Below are 21,061 nucleotides of genomic sequence, written 5' to 3'. Positions count from 1 at the left end.
ACTTTAAGAAAACCACACAAAAAAAAGGTATTTATTAATCAAATTTGACTTGCTTTGTTAGCATAAACTTGTAAACAAATTGTTCCCAGTGGGGACTAATGTCACATAATTGGTAAAAACCAGTGTACCAATAAATTGCACTTTATTATTACTACAACATACTAAACCCTAAGTTTTAGTTAAATAAAAATGCAAACACCCACCAGTGACTGTGTCAGTGACTATATCGTTCTGTGTGCTGTCTGGGGAGCAGAGGGACAGCTGTCCTTGAAGAAGCTTGTCTAACGGCATTGAGATAGGTCTGTGGATAAGAGGGGGCCGAGGCTGGAGAGGCTTTCGCATTCCTCCTTCTTTTTCTGACACTCCCTCACCTCCCTGCCCTGCACCGCTGCCTTTCTTATGGTCAGATATTGAGGCAACAGACTCTGATAGCGCCATCTTGGTCTTCTTCCGTCCCTTTGCAGGAGCACTCGCTGTGCGCCGCAGTAGATGATCGCTGATGGAGCGTTTCCGCAGTCCGCTGGAGTTTGAGTCCACGGAAGACTTTGAGGATCGATTGAAGAAACCTCGGATACCTCGCAGCTGATTACTCTGAAAAACAACAAGCAAATTAGCATTGGAAAGGTTAACAGAGAGGAAGTTTGGATCAGAAGACACTCATTAAGTGCTTAAAATGTATTTACACCCATGAAAAACCAGGTAGAAATAATAATTAACAAATGCATGCCTTTATGAACATTTCCAATAGGTGGCACCCCAACTCTTTAACTGCTGCACAGAAAGCAGGATGCAAATTTTTTAGTGCATGTTTGCCTAAAACACAACAGCAGTTGCTTTATTTGACAATAATATGTATAAAACACATGCAAACAAACAAAAAAACAAGGCAAAATGCATGGCAATACCCACAGTTAAATATGATGCTAACAGTGTTGTCACAAATGCACCATGCAGTCACTTTTCATGCAGCATCAACCTAACGTTACAGGATACCTTATTGGTTCCTAAAAAGTGCATAATGGTAAAGCTGGGGTTCAGGACTAATGGGCTCCACTAGAGAGACAAAGAAGAGCTTTAATATGAATAGAAAGGCACATTTTCTGGAGACCCCCAAATTGTTAATGTACACAAGAGGTCAGGAGAGGGTTTCTATTGCATTAAGACAAGAGAGCTCACCTTCCCATAGACATCATGTACGGACACATGCACAAAGATGGAAGCCTCGGTTAGCCCTTCCAAGTAAACGTGTCTGAAACCTGTTGTTCAAAAATGAAAATAGACAAGTTCTGACCTGAAGCACACGCAAAAGAAAAATAACAGTGGTCATCAAGCGGCTGATTGTGCCATAGCTGCCTCCAGGAGAGGGCATTAGGAGTTCAGGGTCAGTTCTGACTGATGAAGATGACTAAAATACTCTAGCCAAGCCGCAGGTCGCTTACTATACAAAGCAATTGTGTCATTGCTTCGCAAAATAAAATGGAGCAACACTGTGGCAGTGCTGTTATAGTGCTATTAAGGATTAGGTGTTTTGGATCATTTATTTGCTGGTTATCAAAAGGTTTTTTTAAGTTCTAAATCGTGTTTCTAGTTGTGTGGTTTTCTCCGTCTGCATTGTGTCCACCCTGAGACTGGAAGGTCGTGAGTTCAAATCCAGTCCCAATGGGACCCAATGCCTCCCTGCTTGACACTGAGTATTAAAGGGTTGGATTGGGGGGTTAAACCACCAAATAGTTCCCAAGCATGGCTGTCTGCAGCTTACTGCCCCCCTCAGGGGATGGGTCAAATGCGTAGAAAGAATTTCACTCACCTAGGTGTGTGACAAATAATGGGACTTTTACAATTTACATTGATTTGCTGATAATATTTGTATTATTTGTGTACATTATCAGATGTCCCAATGAGTGAGATTGGACCATTTCCAACCTCAGCTGTTTCATTCTAAACTGGTGCATATTGTTGACACAACTTAGAATGCTTGGTTTTGTAAAGCATTGCTGCAATCCCCACCTGATCCAGGATTCCAGCAAAATGCCATGTTTTCATCAGTTGCCACACATCAGTTTTTTCCCCTGCATTTAACCTATCTTCTGAGCTATGGGTGAGTTGGTGAGCTATGAAGTGGTTTAACCCCTCAATCCCTAATCAACTAAAGTGTCACAGCTTGCATTCCTAGGACTGCATCACAGCAAATCATTATCTGATAAAAAAAAAAGTGTCTTCTATTCTGTTGCTGCAATCTTAATCAGAGTTTAAGACATGTTTTTTAAATAAATATTTATATTTGTTTATCTGATGTCTTTTATTTTTTAAGAAGAGACATCTAATTTTCTGTCTTTACACATTCGCTGTTACATGCTTTTTGACCAAGGCTCTCTCTGAAATGAAACATCGTGTCTCAATGAAATTACCTGTGTGAGCCGAATAAAATCAATAAGGCAAGATGTGATTCTGTCTGTGCTATTGATAGACTGTAATTGTTAAAAGCTACAACATCAGGAATTCTGCACAGACCAGGCATCAGGCTACTGAAGGCTACAGTCCGTTGGCCAATGAAGTCCCGTCCAATCGGGTCGTGGTCCCAGACGAGGAAGCGCACAAGTGCCACCTCAGCCATGTGAAGTGTGAAGGACAGAGTCTCCTCCCACACTGGGTTGAAACCTAAACATCACACAAATTTATATTATTTTATATCTAAAGAGAAACAACCTACAGCAATACATTTAAAATAAAACAGACTCAAAGACTTAAATGATGCATTTCAGTGATCAATGATCTGTGCACTAATCCTATAATGCTGTTAAGCTCCCAGGGCTCCATAACCTTTCCCTGAGGAGATTTTCCCTTCCCCCCCAATGGGGGCCCTTGATCTCTGGAGACATGTTAGGGGTCAAACCAGCAGATCGCTCCATTTTGCTTCCTTTGTGGCTCTAATTATTTCATTTGATTTTTGATGCTGGCTGTTCTCAACAGCCCATTTTAAAATGCAGTGTAAATGTAGATGCAAATAAAAAAGGCTTGCTTTCGTTTAGTTACAACAAAGTGCATAATGTGCTGTAGAACAAACAGATTTAGTACTAAGATGATGACTTACAAATGTGACAAAAACATGTCAATTGCATGACTAGGATTTAAACCATGAAAAAAAAGCAATGCAGTCACAGCTGGTCAGCTTAATGAGTATAGGTCTAACCATTATCATCCACAACTCGCGTCTGCTCCTTGCAGCAGTCAACTGGCAAACCGATGATCTCCACTTCTACAAACGGATCGATAATCTGAGAAGGGAGAGGGGGGAAACAAAATAGCTGTAGTTTAAGCAATGAAACTGGTTCCATTCAAGCGAAAAGCAGGTTAAGTATAGCAGGTTCAAGTCTAAAAATGGCAATGTGTGAATGAACGAGTATTTCTGTAGAAGAGAGCGACAGATGGAGTTTCAGCCCAAACTCAGCCTTTGCTGTCATGTGTTTTTACCTCTCCGCGGTCCCCCAGCATGGAGTCTGGTGGTTTGGGCAGCTGCTGTCCACTAATGATCTTGAGAACGAGCTGCTTCTTGGGATAAGCTGGAAGTGGGTCATCACTGAATGGGTTGAAGGTGCCTAAAGGGAGTAATACACAGCAGAGCAACAACTTGAATTAATGTCATCACTTAATGCCAACATGCAATCCTTCTGTCACTGTTGACTTCACACGACACATCATCTTGAAAATCCTCAGTAATCCCTGCATATTGTGCAATTGTTTATAATAGATAAAGCAATATAAAGACCAACACTCAATTCTGCTCTTAACCCTTGTGCTATCTTAGATGACCCCACCCTTACAAAGGTGGAAAGATTTCATGTAATCCACGGACACCAGTGAAGATCACAAATCATTGAAGAAAAAAGGTTTAACGCACTGTCTAGTGGGTCTAGATGACCCAACTCCCAATGTTAAAGTGCCTATAGGATAGCACAAGGGTTAAGAGAACTGATTATGCTTTAAACTAAAGCAGCACCTAAAAAGTAGATGCTTATTACAAACATACAGGGGAAAAGATGAATTACGTAGAGATGGACGGAACATGATGTACACTGTGTGCCTCCTGCTTTTTAAACCTGCATTCACTTCTGACTGAAATCAGAATTTCTGAATATATTAGTTTAAAATTCAACAGAAATTTTGAACATACTTGTCATCCAGTTTCTCTATTTTTTATGTTTGAACACAAAAAATGTCCTTGTAGTTTTTATAGGTGCAGTTTGCAGTTGTACCTTTACACATTGGAGGAGGCTTAAGAACGTAGCCAATTCCTCCATTGACCATAAACTTGGCTCTGTTGAGCTGCATCATCCTCCCCTCTGTCTGATAGTTGAGAGCCACTGAAAAGATCAGAATAAAGCTTTAGTTTATTGATGAGACCCCTCAAGAACTCTACCTGGAAATCTGCTGAAGTTGTGCTAAGATCCCGTGGAGTTGTTTTAGATTTTTATTAATTCAGTCTTTTTTATTTTTCACTGCAGAAAAAAAACCAAGAAATTGTCAAAAGGTTTTTTTTAAATTTGAAACAAAATTCTTAAAGAAGTAGAATATCTGCCAGTGGGGTAAATAAAACGGTCTTACCAAGAATTTTTGTTTTAATAATTTTTACATCTATACGACACATAAAAAATAAGATCCCGTAGTCCCTACAACCCCCCCATTCTAACCACATGAGATATTCACAAGAATGTAAACAAATTGCACAAAGAAGACAGCCTTGTTGAACAACGAATCACCAAGAATCACCTATTTTAAGATATAAATTCAAGTCACTAAGACTATTTATCAAACTAAGGTTGTTTTGCTTTTCTAAAAATCTCTCTTAAAACAACTATTTTTCTCGCAAGACAGAAAAAAATGTATTTCTTGAAACAAGGGTTTTTGGCAGTGTGATAATTTAAAGCCCAGAAAAATAATAAATTGATCCAACTTAGTGTATTTTTTTATTTTTTCTTATAATCACATATATTTCTGTAGATTCATTTTAAGTTAGAAAATCAAGTCCACAAAGAAACAATGGAGATTTCAGTTCATATTCACTATGTATTTACCAATAGAAATCACAAATGAATGCAACAATGACTGCTATATCGTGGTCCAGATTTTGCTTGCAAATGTAAATTCAAGTAAATCACCCAAAACCATGAACGTATACATAGAACTCTCTGTTCCAGAATTTTCACTTATATTTGCATTATAAATAAATGTATGCTAGTACAAAGCCAGATATTTATAAAATTAATCTTGTTGTACTTTGGGAAAACCTACAAAGAGTTCTGAAACTGTAAAATTTCTTTTTTTTGTGAATACATTTAAAATGTATGTCTTCAACACAAACTAAAAGAGTTCAGAAGCTGATTGCACATGTATTTATGATGTGGTTTTAAACCTTTCCTTTTGACTGTTTTTTTTCCTTTTTAAAGCCTTGAGACAGCAGAAGAATGGTCATGTTTTAGCCTAAATAATGTCTAAATGTGTACTTGGATAATTAAGTCATTAGCAACTGGCTGAAAAAACAACAATAACAGCTAGTTTAACTGGGAGGGGTACGTTTTGCATACCACTTAACCTGTAAAGATATTGAGTGCCTTTGCACAGGTTTTTTTAGTATGCTGTGGTAAACATGGTTCTTTTCTTGATAAACAGATTATAGTGACAGCATCTTACCCAACTGACAACCCACATTCCAGTAGAACTGAGGGTTGAAATTAGAAGAATCGATGCGATAGGCAGACGGATAAATCCGTGACAGCTGCCTCTGGTTAAAAGCCAGGAACTGTTCAGTCCTGTGATTGACCAGAGATTGGGCCCTGGTCTCGCTGAATGACAAAACGTCACCTGGAGTGCCTAAAGAGAAGCGTGAGTTTAGGCGTTAGAAGAATGCTCTGCATCGTTTTTAATGGCCTGCGTGTCAGCGGTTCGGTGTTTCACCTTCGTTCAAACACTCCTGCGAAGCCACAGAATTGGTGAACACCACCACATTTGACAGATCTCTGCTCAGTTTCATCGTCTTCCTCTTCCTTCCACCTCTGAAACCATAGCACAGCAGGATATGAGAGACACAGAAAGATCAGATCAGGATAAATTAAAAAGAGATATGACATAAGATAGGCACATGCTTGTTGACCCATATACAGTGGAAAAACATGGCAGGATGGAGAGGATTGTCTGTCAGAAGCAGCTTGCAAACCACAGGAACGAGCATCAAAGGCAAAAAGCTAATAGGAACCGGAACACATGCAGTGCAGCAACACTCGCACATTCACACACATGTACACCTACACAGACGTGCACGTGAAGCCTTCGACAGTGACAGTCAGCTGCAGAGCCAATCAGAAGCATGGCTGCAGGAATCTGTGTGCTGCAGCTCAAGAGAACATGCATACATCGGGACGAGCAAGAACAAAAGCCTTATACACAAACCCCAGCTGGGGAGAAAAACAAAGCTGAGCGCATGAGCCTTTGCCCAAAATGTATTCACACAGACACAGGGTTACAGCAAGAACAAGGCAGACAAACACAGTGGAGTGGAAAAACAAATTCGGTCTTATATATTCTTTTGTCATTCTTATGTAACTATGATTTTTCTTTATCTTCTTGTATTTAAAAAAAAAACTGTCTTTTCCTAAAAAAAATGCGAGCTCTGTAAAATATAATAAAAAATAACTCATAAAAGGGTTTCTTGGGGAGCACCCATATTAATAAGTGAAAATATTTTAAGCATTGTACATTCAAAATTTTTAAAAGTAAATGTTCTGTTAGCTTTAAACTACGAAATCGCTTAAAACTAGGGGTGTAGTGGATAATCGACTTAATTGATTAATTGATTTATGTTCCTACGATCCAACCAGATCGATCCGTCTGAGGCAGGCTGTTAATCAAATCGAACTATATCATTTAAAGCTCTTTTCAAAATTAAATAAATCAATTATTTTGATCTTGGAAAATTCCATTTGGATTTAGACATGGTAGGTTTATTTTACCATAACGTAAAAACGACCACGTGCCATCACAGCGGACAACACACGTGATGACAGCAAAAAATGATCACTCCATCATTCCAGTCCAATGTGCGGAAACTCTTTGAATTTAGCAAAGACATGTGACCATACAGTGTGGTGGAATGTTCTAATAATGTTCTATTTGTATTAGTTTTATGTGGAAAACCAACAGTGGAATGAACTTTATAAAACTAAAATGTGAATAAATGTGACATTAATTCTTGTTTGTTTGTATACATATTAAATTTACACTTGATTATCTTGCAAGAAATCCAAGGAATCTAGAAAACTTCACCTGCACTGTTCAGTACCAGGTATTTACCTCTGACTCACAATGGTTGAATGTTTGGCTAAAGATGTCCTGGATCCATTTTAGGTTAGTGAATCGGATTGAATTGGATTGTTCAAAACCAACCGATATTGACAATGAAACATAAAAAAAAATCGTTACGCCTCTACGTAAAAAGAAATCAAAATAAAAACAAAATCTGTAAATACAAAAGAAAATTCTGAACATTTTTGGAAACGATGTTTTTATGACATGTCAACATGTTGTATTCTCTAAAAATGTAGTTTTGTTTGATGTCATGTTTAATTTGAAAGAAAACCTACGATAAAAACAGTAGGTTTAAAATATTTTGATAAAAACACATATTCTGCTTCATTGCATGATTTTCCAGCTTGATTTTTTCTGAGTAAGATATTAATTACAAACTACAAGACAAAAGATTCACAATAAAATTTGTCCCCTCTGCCCTTTGTGTATTTTTTATGACAGCTCAAAAAGCTTCACTAGTTTTGGGGCACCACTGTTAACCTGGATTGGTGATTGTTCATCAAATCCCACAGCTGTGAGGGATTTTCAGCGCTATAAGCTCTTTTAAAAGCACCTGTTGAACTGTCCTGCAGCCTCTTTCGGAGACCTTTCCTGAACATCGTCTTCATTTTCCGTGCTTTGGCATGACAGCCTGGATTTGGAATGTCTCTGGACAACAGAGGAAAAAGCAGAAAGAACAATGTAAGTCAAAAAGGCATCATCTTTGTCTCTCTCTTTGTCTTCAGGTGTGATGCTAAAATAAATGTTTTACATTCTGTACATCATAAACAACACTGCGTCCTTGCTACACACAAGCTACTTAGCTGCTGCAGCATGTTATCCAACAGCAAAGCTTCCCTGTGGTTGCTTTTGCAGAAGATTTCTACCTTACGTGTTTGTATTTGTTGTTGTTATAAAACACATTGTGCTTTTAAAATAATGCAAGATAAAATGCATCACAGTATTAATTCCAGTCCAGGTGTAGCTGAGAAAAGCATGCAGGTTTAGTCATTTTAGAGTTCAGTCTGCCTGCCTACCCTGTATGCCTGTGTTTATCTATAAGCATTGGTGTGGGAGGCTGCATAATTTAAAGGAAAAGAAGAAAACTAGAGTAAATATGAGACAGTTGGAAGAGAATCAAGCAGGCTGTAAACTCAAGGAAAGAGAAATCAAATCTATGTCTTAAAAAAGGATTAAAATCAACACACTGTGGACTGATACAACATTCACATTACTGCAACCACTGCATCTATTCACCTGTGGTTGCTTTTTTTATGCGTATACATTGCTTAATTTACCAATCATCTCTGTGGGTCTAGAATCAACCTGGTGCCAAGCATGGGCTAAAAAAAACCCAGTCCTTAGGAAGTGTAGTATTTCTGCTGCGTGAAGAGGCGTGTCATCACTGTCATATGTTTTCAAAATAATTACAGCAGCAGATGTACTATGTACTGCTCATAAATATGTCAGACTTTTATAAGCGTTCCTCCTATTTTAAGGCAGTGTCTGTTCTTGACATTTTTTTTAAATAATGTCAACCATTTGAGAAACTATTATGGGGAAGTCTTTTAATCTTAAACTAATTGAGATTCTGTGCACAGAGAAATATGAGGATAGAGACATGGTCCACACCTTTTGTTTGAGCGTTGTGATGAAAGATCTGCTTTGGGATTTCTTCAGAACCCCTTTGGAACTCTGCAAAAAAGGAAGAGCACATTCAGAGACTTGACGTGCTTGCTCGCATTGGGGTATGGAGTTCACTTTGAGTGTGAGTGTACTGCCGAGTGCATTAGCCCACTGTGAGTCAATTAGACCCTGTAGCTTAGGATCTGGGTAGGCTGCAACAGACTGAAGCCAATAATGCATAACGCAGCTAAAGAAGCCAGGATCGGTGAGGCATCATCAGAATCTAAGATAAAAAATCCAAAACCCACTATGTTAAAATGACTGTCAGGAAAATGAGGCGTCTAAAAATAGCCCAGGAGCCAAGGAGGGAAATGAAAAATTAAGCATTACTGCAGACATTTAATCTTGTGTCACTTTCAGTCTGTTTTGATTCCCTTTACAGGAAACACATGTGAGAGGGGAAACAAAGCCGGCTCCTTAAGAGTGGCCTACAGAGGTGCTGTTTATCTATGGCTTTTCATGTATTGGGTGGGTGTGTTTGACTTGAGAGGACTCCATTACCAACTCAGCTCTTTTATTTCCTCCACCCCCTTCTGTGACTAACATCATGGCCTAGTTTTATCACCCCGCCTTTTCACTTCCTTTTCCTATTATCTCAATGAAAACTTGTCAAGACACAAATGAAAGTATTCTGCATCCCTACATGTGGTTTTTGGGGTTTTTACCTGCCGCAGGTTCTTCTGAAGGCCCTGGTGCGTGGCTCGTAGCAGAGCCCTGATGCTGAAGCTGTCAGTATCCTCCTTGTCTCCAATCTGAGACTCCTTCAACAGTGAATCCAGCTTGCTTCTAATGTGAGACTCTACTTGATGATGGCCGTTGCCCTAGGTGATGGAGCAGGCAAAAGAGAGTTCAGTTATTACAATGAGTTTTATTGGAGCATTGTTTTTTAACCATCCATCATATCCTGCCTATCCTGTTGGAATGGCACGAGTCTAGGCATGGATGCCCAGACTTCCCTCTCCACAGAAACTTCCTCCAGTTCTAAACGTGGAACCCCAAGGTGTTCTCAGACCACCCAAGAGACATAGTCCCTTCATCATGTTTTGGGTCTTCCCCAGGGTCCCTTCCCTGTAAAACATGCCCACAATCACTTACCCAGGGAGGTGTCCAGGAGGCACCTCAACTGGCTCCTCTCAATGTAAAAGAGAAGGAACTCTACACCAAGTCTTCCAGATGGCAGAGCTTCTAACCCAATCACTGAAGCTACGCTTACACCCCCCTCTGCAACGTGCATTCAAGAGACCACTTTTAATGAAAAGTCTATGTAAATGTACTTGAATATATACATAGCTACGCACATTTTTAAGACCATTAAGTAGGACATTGAACAGGTGAGTTGATTAGGCTGAACCGCCCACGGGGAGAAGTAACCAGGTAAACGCACTGCTCGAGTTGCCTGCCTGAAATACTCCCAGAGTCGTTCATTTTCTGACTTGGATGTGCTATTTATCCTATGTGAACCAATTTAGAACACATTGTTATGGTTCTGATTCACTGAGGCCAACACAACAACATCATCTGCACAAAGGCGCATGTCTCCGCCTAGATATTTAGTATTAGTATTTATTATTAGTATTAGTATTTAGTATTGATATTAAGTATGAAAAGTGCTGGTAACGAAAGTATCTCTCCCAGAGTCCAACATGCATCTGGAACTAGTTGGACAAAGAAACAGTGATACAAACAAATGTCCTGCTTCGGTTCCACAGGAACTAGATGGTTTTAAGGTGGATCCAGACTGCATATTCCCAAAGTATTGGTTTATAAATAAATATATCAAAATGTAACCAGTGCAGTATCTTCTATTATTTTGTTAAGACCTGCAGTCAACTATGACAGTAGAGAACTGCTAATGTATGAGGCAAGAAAGATTTTAGAGGATGCACTGTTTTCTGGAATTCATTAAAGAACAAATACAGATTCAGCAATTTATCCCAGATATTTGGTTTAGGATTTGTGAGCACAGATTTTACTGTTCAGCATTCCAAACATACTGCAAACCTGCAACAACTTTACACCATATAGCAGCTGACATGTTTACATGTTAAGGATCTGCTTCTTTTTTTTTACCTTAACTATGTGTGCTTAGACTTGTGAAAGTGGCCTTAATGGATTATCATCACTAATCGTTTTCTTTTCTTTTTCCCAACATAACAAATGGAGGAACACTGTATAAAAGGTAAGTCACTTCATTAATGCAAAGTTAATGGTAACTGCTGTAAAATCATACTGGTTTAATGAGCTCTATACAAAACCACCCACAGACCTGCCAACTTTCCTTTCAAAACGGCAATGATCATCTGAGGTGGCATCTGCCGCTTCATGCCTCCAGCTAAGTGTGGAGGAACAATGCCATATTCAGTTAGTCAGCAAGAGACTGCAGAAAACAGCACAAGTGTTTCCTGTTTTAAATTTGGAAAGGGGGTCCCTGGCAAGAGGGTACAACCAATTTTACAAGATGATTTTCTTTTAGACTGACTGTAAAAAAGCCAGATGGATGTGAATATGCAAACAATTAGCTGCCGTTGGCAGCCTTCTGTGGTATGTTGGACTTTCTATGCAACAGCTTGTTTAGAATTGTGCAATCTAAGTACTTTATAAAAATAAATTTTAAGTGGCATAGTGTTTTCAAACAACATATGAGCAATTTATATTCCAAATTTACAAGCATATACAATAATGTCTAAAGTCATTAACAAGCAAGTAAGATCCATTTAACTGCCCTCTCTCTCTGCAGCAGAGCAGAGAATGTAGGGGAGCAAAACAAAGTATTGTATTCAATTATGCTATGTTCTTAATAACTATTAACTTTTTCTGCTACAAATGATTTCTTAAGGAAACCAACATCAATTGATAAGCTGGATTTTTGTGTGTCAATTTTACAAACTGACGCACAATGTGGCCCTGGCATTCTGGCTAGGGCTAGATGGTGGTGTAGTGGTTACCACTCTTCCCTGGTGTAAATCCTGGCTGGAAGATTTTTGTGTGGCGTGTGCATGTATCCCCCATGCATGAGTGGGTTGTCTCCAGACACGCCGGCTTCCTCTCACAGTCCAAAAACATGTATTGTAGAATAGTTGGTGACTCTAAATCAGGGATGAGCAACTCCAGGCCTCAAGGGCAAGTGTGTACCCCAACTTCACCTGAAACTGGCTGTGATAACATCTGTTACTCTAAGAGGGATTGAGCGGGTTTGGAAAATGGATGGAATTCTGGCCATTGTGTCCTTTAAAGTCTTTCAGACCCATCCACCAAACATCCCACAGAATCCTGTGACTCAGCCCCTCCCACATCTCAGAATCTGCATGTATTAAGTGCACATTGTCTTAGGTCTATTTTTTTTTTACTTAAAATTTCTTCAAATCTTAAAAGCCACAGTATATAAACATGAAAAGGAGACACCCTGGATTTTATTCCAATTGCCCAGTTCATAATGCCTCTTGTTGTGTGACACCACAAGCCTCCGTGTGTTTGGTGTTTCTTAACAATGAAGCCATTGTTGGGAGTCCTTGGGAAGCCGTAGTAAGTCCATGTTTTCTGCCATTTCTCTGACAACTGTCACAGGTGAGCTGACTACATATGTGCCCCCTCCAAACACCAAGTCCGACCACTCATACTCGTACATTATGAAAGGGAAACAGAAACCCTCTTAACAGAGACCCATCAGAGTGAGTTTCAACTCCTCTGACGGCTACATTTTGAGTTTAACACCACTTGAATATCTGAGCTTTTTTCTCTCCAACTGTGAAGTTCATAAAAGCTCTGACACTGACTTTTAGAAAAAAAGGCTGTTTTTGGGTCAGCGTACAGTTTCCAAATATACTTAGCAATTTATTATGACTAGTATTTGGGAAAAGTAGTCTTTAAATACATATTAAAAAAACAATTGCAGTATAATAGGGGCAATTCACACCAAGTTGATTTTTGATTTGTTTCATTTAAGTTTTGTTCATTGATCAATCTAGAACTTTTTTCAGCATAACAAAATGTATCAAATCAAATTAACATTTATTTGTTAAAAAATACATGTGAGGTTTTTTTTTAATAAGGTAATATTTTCTAAAGTGACCAATGTCCTGTCTCTCACTATTCATTGTGGAAATTTAAATATGCAACTATTATTACATGAAACTGCAGGAAAACTGCAGTAAAACAACCTAAGGACCTACATGCAAAAAATAAGTCTTTAAGAGTTTAGAAAAAAAGCCACAAACAGACATACATTACTGCTCTTGAGTTTGAAGTCTTCCTCTATCTCATCAGCGCTGTCATCATCTGAAACCTCTCCCTCCTCAGCATCCGCAGACAGATACGCAGGCAGGCGTTTACCCTGCATGGAGAAAGGATAAAAGGGTGTGTGTCTTCTTTGGTTCATTTACAGGTAGCATTTCCAGGCAGATTGAGACCCTTTTCATATTTAAAGACATACAAGAGCTGGGAGCGTAAGCTTGTGCAAACACACATGATACATCAGCTGCAGACTCCCTGAGCAGCTCTTTCAGCATAGAGAAAGCCCATTAGCAAACTGTTCTTAAGAGTGAGTGGGAGTCTAGATTTTCTGAGCATCTTTCCAAAAAAGAAGAGAGAAAAAATATGAGACTCAAGGCTTCTTGGAGTACATCGACTTTCTCGCTTCAAATAGTGCCACAAGCAGTCTCCCACCTTTTTATTTATTTATCTATTTCTCATGTGTGAGTGTCTAAATCCTCCATGATATGTCTCTTTATTGTACTGTCTCTGTGTTTCGCTCTGCTGGGGAAAGAGGAGGGTGAAAGGCTATCAAACGAGAGAAGAGGAAACAAGAAAGATAGGATTGTAAAAGGACCTTATAGAAAATCAATATTACTGTTTTACCTAGAAGACCACACCTCTTTTTTCAGATATAGCAGATAGACTTTATTTGACTTTTTTAATTGAATTCTATGATACTTTTTCCTAAAATGTATAATTTTTTGAATAAACAAAAATCTAAAAACCTGCCCAATGTTTTGATTTCACTTCTATCTGAATTACAGCAAAATCGGCTCTACAAAACAAGGTTATTTACTTATGTGTGACTTTGCTCCTGTATGATTTTAGAGCAGGGACGTCTTTAACACCTTGTTTTGCCATGACTGAACAATGCTTTTCTTTTTGGCCAAGAATTTGGAGAAAATTGGCTAATTTAAAAGATCTTCTTGTAAATACTGCAGCAAACAAAGTTTTCAAAAACAAATGAACTCAATCAAAACCATCAAAAAATGCTAAATGGTGCATGAATGTCACAAAAAATTTACAAATGTAACTCGTAATTCTCTCTCTACACATCTGTGGTTAATGAAATGACCTAATTTTCACTTCCCTTTTTTACTTGCAGTACAGTCTAATAAAATATGCAACGTCCATCCATTGAGGTCTTCTTACTTTAATGAGTATCTTTCCTTGTAGACTGTGAGGACTAGGTAATGTTTTGGAGTCCCTGTTCAGGAAATTTCCCACGTCGAGTTTGTCTCCAAAGACGACCCGCAGATACTCTGCAATCTTCTTCTGCTGCTGAATGCTGCAGTGGTTCTCAATGGAGAGAATGACTGGATATCTGGAATACACATCAGATCACAAACATGATCAGGTCACCATACAGCCAATTATCAGGAAGATGGTCGACCTGCTGCAAGCATTCAGTCTTCAGCCTTCAAATTTTTGTTGTTTTTTTGTTAAAAAAAATCCCACGCTTTTCTCTCTCAGTGTGCGTAAGTCGGTAAGCGTGCCGTGTTTTGTGTGTCGTCATGTTTTCATTTAGGAGAGGTGAAATGACTTGTGGCCACCGCACAGCTCAGCTCAAATGTTAGGTTTGTCAGACTGACAGCACCCCACCCCATCCTCCGGGGCATTCATCCGTGCTCCCACCTCCAACTCTGATCTCCAGAAACACACAGCAACACGCATAAGCCACACACACAAACGCCTAACATGTGCATGCATGATTGCTCTGCAAAAAGCAACAGAAAGAGACAACAGAGAGAAATCTAGAGCAGTTGCATTTTGGAAGGAAACTGTTGCTCCTCTCGTGTGGGAGAGGGGCAGCTGGGTGTTCCTCCCTCTGTCTGTAAGCTATTTGATGTGAGTAAGAATGAAAGGGAAAGGCAGGAAATTCTTAAATTTCATGAAAGCTCTGGGGGCTATTAATCATATTTGCAAGTGGCACTGAGGATAAACACGAACGAATGGTAGAGAAAAACAACAAAAGAGACACGTTCAGTTAGCATTATTACAGCTGATTAATTAAAAAAAGGTGCAGGTTAATGGGTATTTACAGATATTTTCATGTACTTTTCCTTTTATGCTGACAGTAATAAATAAACACATTTGCAATGGATTTGAAATGTAATGTTTTGGGAAATAAAATGCGCATTTTGGGGACATAAAAGACTATTAGGAGTGGAGTTTTTTTTCATTTACGCATCACCTTTTGACATTGGTTGTGTTTTTCTTATAAAAAAATATATTAATATAACTTCCCCTTTTGAACATTTTTGTTTATCCAATGACTGAAATACTAGGTGTTAGGTTATCTGTTTTCCAACTATCTAGAAATCCTTTCTTTTTGGTTCACTGGATATAAAAGGAGGTCAAATAAACAGCTCGGCTCCTAATACTGTAGTTACATTCTTTTAAATCTTTTCCTATTCTCTAGCCAATTTTAGCCCTGTATACTAAAAATATGATGATACAGCCTAAAACCTGCTGTTTTAACTTGCAACAAAGAAATTTCTTTTTAAAAATTATAAGAGATAATCTTGAGATGCCTGCAAGCTTGTTAATAAATGCATTTTATCTTTTTTGAAGCCACAAGAATCTCAGAAAGAAATGTTTAATTTATCACTTCACAGGGTTCGCGCATGGATAGAATAACTAGCTCCAAGCCTCAGCTTTTTATTCACTTAAAAGTTTTTATGTCAGCAAAAAAAACGTATGTTCTTCCACAGTTTTTAACTATTTTTGTAATTCCTTTATTAATTGACGGTTGTTCGGAAAGCTTTAAGACCCACTCATTTGAGAATTGTGTTTTTAACACGATCTTGTGGCTCAAAACTTAGATGTAAATTTCTAATGAACTCCTGCCGCTCTGCAGAAACTATGTCCTAGAAAATAACAGATTTCTATAAATGATCATAATCAAAAGACCACTTTTAAAACAGATCAAAAAGTGATCGGACTTTAAAGAAATACTGGCTTGATGTTGTGTTTCCAGGAGGGAGGAGAGTTCAGTCTCATCCAGAAGAAGCTAAATTAACTACAATATTTCAACAGGAATATCACTGAAATGCTGTCAATTTTAATTCAGATAAATGACACAGTTGCTACTGGATGTTGTGAAACTCCTGAAGTGAGCCATTCACCACTTGGCTTGACGTCTGTTTTACTCATCACAGATAATCAATGGATCCTCTGAGAGTCTGGGAGGACGCCATTCGACAGATGGTTTGCTAATAGGTGATAATTACTTCAAAATTCCCCTTTATTTTTTTTATTCTAAAGCATCGATGTCAAACGATGGCAGCTAATAAGATAAAGGAGATGACTTATTACAGGATTATGTGGGAACTCCTTAGAAAAGTCAACACTTTTTCACAGGGGAGAGAAACAGCCGTTGGTCACTTTAGAATTAGCTGGACTCATGGACCAAAACCCACACAGGTAAGGGGAGAAGGAATTAAAACTGAAATTGAACATATCAGGGATCAGTTTTTGCTACTTTAATTACAGAAATAATAACAATGTAAAGCCCTGAAAAAAATGTGCTTATTCTAATAAATGTAGGAAAAAAATACTTGCATACAGTACAAATTTTGGTATTCGTATTTGTTTTTTTCCTAATACAAAACTATGAGAAAAGTAAATATATTTAGTCCTTAGAGCATTAACACGGTCAAAAGTTTTGACAGAAAAAGGCAGATAACACTCATAGTTTGCATTCAGCGAGTCGCACAGCCCAAGCAGATAAACTACCGCATTAAACAGTTTTTTTTCTTACACACAACAAGGTCTCATGGAATCAGACATCACATGATGATTCAACAGACCTGCCCAAAGTGAGCTCAGACTATGAAAAAGTTTCAAGATATTTTTTTCTTGTATTTCTTTAAATTTGCAGACGTTGTTAGGTGGTTTGTTTACTGTTACAGTGTCATGCATGCATCAGGATCCTCTTTTTTTACTTGCTGGGTCAGAAAAGCACAAACTCCATGATGAGCAACTGCAAGCACCTGTCACTCACTGGTTATTTATGAAGGCATATTTGTTGATGGTCTCCACAACTGACTTGAATGTTATCTTGGAGGTCAGCGTGTAGCCATGCTGGACCATGGGCTCTCCATCGGGACCGTCCCAACAGTCAACTGCAAGAAAACAAAACACAAATGTTGAGATTAATGTCAGACTACACCAGTTTCATCTGGAATGAGAGCATTTCCTTTGTAGTCTCTGCGAGCATTAAAAAAAAAAAACTAATCTAGTGTGTCAAAATAATCACACAAAAAAAACTAATGGGAAAGACACCATAAACTAGTGATTAAAAGAAAAAAATCATACCTTGATCTGTTATAAAACTGAAATTTCAACCATAATAAGAGGAAAAAACACAACCAATGAGAAATCTGTTGTTCTGTCGACTGTCCCACTGAGCCATGACATTAAGCACAGAAACCACACCCTGAGTTTGCAGGAGCTAATCTGGTGTCAACACTCTTTAATACCTCCAATATAATATGCGTAACTGAACATATCCTTCTATTTCCAACATGGCAAATATTTCTGTACCTTCCACGCAGCGGCAGCCAGACTGCAGCACCCAGGCATACATGTCTGTTTTGGAGTGGGAGAGGAGCTGGTCTCCAGTCAAGTAGGTGTTATGGGAGGAGGCGATGAAGTAGTTACATAAAGGCTGGTCCATGTCTTGATTGACTTCATGGTGCAAAGGGTTGAAAATGTCACAGCTTGGGCTGCGCATGAAACTGGTAAATCCTGTAAAGGTAAAAAAAATACAAAGGAAGAATCACATTGTATTCCCGATGTCAGATTGGATTTTATTAATTCAAAATTGACAATTGTCTGTCTACCAATATGACTGACAAAATATAAACACTCAACAACTATCAGAACCACCGCTGAGACGCTTTTAGAGACAGTTTACATTCTCACATGATGGATTCCAACAGCTTTCCTGATCCTATGACTTTGCAGATCTTTGTATCATCAAAGAGATTGCAGAAGGATATGAATTGAAAAGAGGATAAATCATGATTACAGTGGTCTCCTGACTTCTTATCTAACCCCAACAGCAGGTCAGGTTTTGTACTTAAACCATCAGGATTTATATAGATAGATGGACTGACATTACACCCCCTTTATGACACTCATCTGCTTTCAGTGGACTCGGTTTTTCCTTTAAACATGCACGTTTGCTTTAGATATTGAGTGCAGAGTATTTTCTGGAGGAAATAGTGTACGATTTACTTACTCTTGTATTTTAAGATAATATTCAAAATAGCTGTATTCCAAAATTTATTTTCTGAATAAAATAACTAAATTAAAATAAAAAATAAAAATAAAACATCTCAAATTTTACATTACATTTGCAAAAATAACAATCAAGTATATTTGAGTGGACATATACACGTTTTTGTCATAAACATAGTCTTCAGACTGCAAGGAGGGCATCGGCCATGGTAATCTGCTCAGCCGAATCTATTGACTACTGTTGTGCCTGAGATGATAAGATTAGTATCATATGATAATCATCCATTGCTGTTTGACTTCTTGGTCTTCTTCTACTTAAATTTATGGTTTTTAATGTGTTTTGTCGCACCCGAGTATGATGCTACGTTAACTCATGGCTTGGAAATGTGCGTCTGAGCATCTACTTTCAAGGAAAAGGTACATGTAAATGCACATATATGTGCGTTTCAGGTAGAAACCTTCAAAACTCTTGAGTTCAAGCATCGCTGTGCAAGCTTTTAAGTCCTTTTTCAGGCTCTACGCACAACATGTGCTACCATTTAGCATACGTCAAAAGTTAAACCAGTTGAACTGTGACCAATCAGGAACCCGGATTTGGTAGTGATGTATAGTGCCCTTTTTCAAAAAACAGAAGTACAAACCGTTGAAATGAGATCATGGAGGAGAAATCTATCATTCCGGTTTGTGCCCGGACAGAATTATATAACATCAAGTCTTTTATGTATCCGAATAGACTTGTGAAAGAAAAAGCCTGAAGCGAGATTCACAAGATTTGCTTCCATATATCACATGAAGCCAGAACATGCGCTACTTTAGGTAGCAACAGGCCAATGTGAACACCATATGCTAAAAGTGCATCCAAAAACCCATGTTCAACAGGTTCTTGAACATGCCAAATATGCCCGGCCAAACTGTGCAAAAAACATGACTATAACTATGAAAATCACAGCATTAACGTTTTCATTTCTGACACAAGTTTGATCTTCTGCCTGCTTGGGTCTTTTCCCATTTATGCTACTTCCATACCTTCTCTTTTCTTCTCAAACTCATTAATTTTCCAGTCCCTACCATCCTTTTTATTGACTATATTATTCATTCTGTACTGATGTCCTGATCTCCTTCTTCTACTTCTAGAAGAGGAAATGTCAATGTTTACTAGTGTCTTAAAACGTTTTTGAAGTTATCGAAAAGATTCACCTTTTCCATTTCTTACATTTTTCTAATCTTTTAACTAATTATTAAACACATTGTAGGTCAAAATAGGATTTTCAACCATGACTTACCTTCAATCCCCATAACACCTCTCTGTTTATTTTCATCAGACACCTCAAACTTGTCAATGATTTCTGCTGCATATTCTGAAGTCACGTTGGGCATCTGTAGAGGAAGAGGGAAAGAAAGACCAGTCACGATAAATCCAGTTTCCAGCACACAGCAGATAAACAAAGCTTCAGATTTACAAAACTAATGTAAGGGGGTCCCCTATTTTCAGTAGGAATCTGGTGATGCTGGGAGAATGTCACGTCGAAAAGCTACTCAGTCAAAAGACGGGATTAATCTTGAGCGTGTTAGAGAGAGAAAATGTAGTATGATGAAAAATCACACCAACACAGTGTAACAGTGGAATAGTGTGTCAGAAAGAGGGAAAACCTTTAGGAAAAAAACAAGAAACTTTACAGATCAAGTCAAGACTTCCTAGGACATAAACCAATTTTAGGTGTGATAAATTCTCTCAGTGGAAATGATTCCTGTGCTAAGACAAAAAAATGCTGGTAAAATGATAGTCTTTAAAATTAGAGAGCTTGATCGGAGAGACGTTGCTTTTACATCCTCAGAATCCTTCAGGTATAACATTCTCAACAAGCTGTAAATTTGACTGACTGTCTCCAGAGATATTGCCCACCTTCTGTTCGTTTCGCAGGAAGTGAGTCAGCTCTTCTGCTGTCAGGTGGTCCTTCCTCTCGCTGTACGCCATCAGCAGCAGGAACAGGTCCCGCCTCATGGACATCATCTTGTAAAAAACTGAAAACTCGTCGTACGTGAGCGTGCCCTGTTGATCGTCTGTGTCTGCCTCCTAGGAGAAAAGAGGAGAGGCCGGTCGTCATTTTTGCTCTTTAAATTCATCAGTCATGTTAGTTTTAACTGAAATGTTGGACAACTTATGAGAACATGGTAAAACTCTAGAATACTAATAAACGACTTGATAGGAGAGTTTCATAGACATTATTATTCCCAGCATAAATGACAAAAGAAGACACTCAGGTACAGTTTTAACTTGCTGGCGCCACATTTATTGGTTAAAAAGACAGGTATGGAGCTCCAGCAGCTTCGGCATGTGCAAAAAAGAGTAATTTTACTACAAATAGCAGCAAATTCCTTTCCTGAAAGTATTCATTTGGAATGCCGTGGGATTCTTGCCTTTGGACGCAAAAGCTGTTTATTCTGGGTTTTGAACCCCTGACTAACAGGCAGATAAGCAGTTCAACCCTGTGAGCTACAGCCATTCACAATTACATTACACGGGTTGGTACTAACCAAG

At 38.5% G+C, this 21,061-nt stretch overlaps 1 protein-coding gene across 6 annotated transcripts in view; it reads right to left on the bottom strand.

Annotated features, from left to right (window-relative positions):
- The window catches only part of plch1 (phospholipase C eta 1), a 65,937-nt gene that overhangs the window by 4,359 nt on the left and 40,517 nt on the right, over positions 1-21,061 (bottom strand). For 5 of the 6 annotated variants that reach the window (XM_004075598.4, XM_011482479.3, XM_011482480.3 and 2 more), the window contains 18 exons: positions 20,426-20,596; positions 19,806-19,899; positions 17,824-18,027; positions 17,282-17,402; positions 14,428-14,599; positions 13,247-13,354; positions 9,690-9,845; positions 8,971-9,033; positions 7,913-8,007; positions 5,953-6,050; positions 5,689-5,868; positions 4,254-4,361; positions 3,472-3,596; positions 3,191-3,275; positions 2,512-2,658; positions 1,177-1,256; positions 994-1,053; positions 204-591 (listed from right to left, as the gene is read on the bottom strand). In XM_004075598.4, the coding sequence (XP_004075646.1) occupies positions 204-591; positions 994-1,053; positions 1,177-1,256; positions 2,512-2,658; positions 3,191-3,275; positions 3,472-3,596; positions 4,254-4,361; positions 5,689-5,868; positions 5,953-6,050; positions 7,913-8,007; positions 8,971-9,033; positions 9,690-9,845; positions 13,247-13,354; positions 14,428-14,599; positions 17,282-17,402; positions 17,824-18,027; positions 19,806-19,899; positions 20,426-20,596 (2,455 nt within the window). The remainder of the gene's footprint in view (positions 1-203; positions 592-993; positions 1,054-1,176; positions 1,257-2,511; positions 2,659-3,190; positions 3,276-3,471; positions 3,597-4,253; positions 4,362-5,688; positions 5,869-5,952; positions 6,051-7,912; positions 8,008-8,970; positions 9,034-9,689; positions 9,846-13,246; positions 13,355-14,427; positions 14,600-17,281; positions 17,403-17,823; positions 18,028-19,805; positions 19,900-20,425; positions 20,597-21,061) is intronic. The other variant, XM_011482477.3, reaches the window with a different exon arrangement.

The sequence above is a fragment of the Oryzias latipes genome, chromosome 13 (genome assembly GCF_002234675.1).
Source record: "Oryzias latipes chromosome 13, ASM223467v1".
In the NCBI taxonomy this organism is placed as follows: domain Eukaryota; kingdom Metazoa; phylum Chordata; class Actinopteri; order Beloniformes; family Adrianichthyidae; genus Oryzias; species Oryzias latipes.
This window is presented reverse-complemented; position numbering and strand designations above follow the sequence as displayed.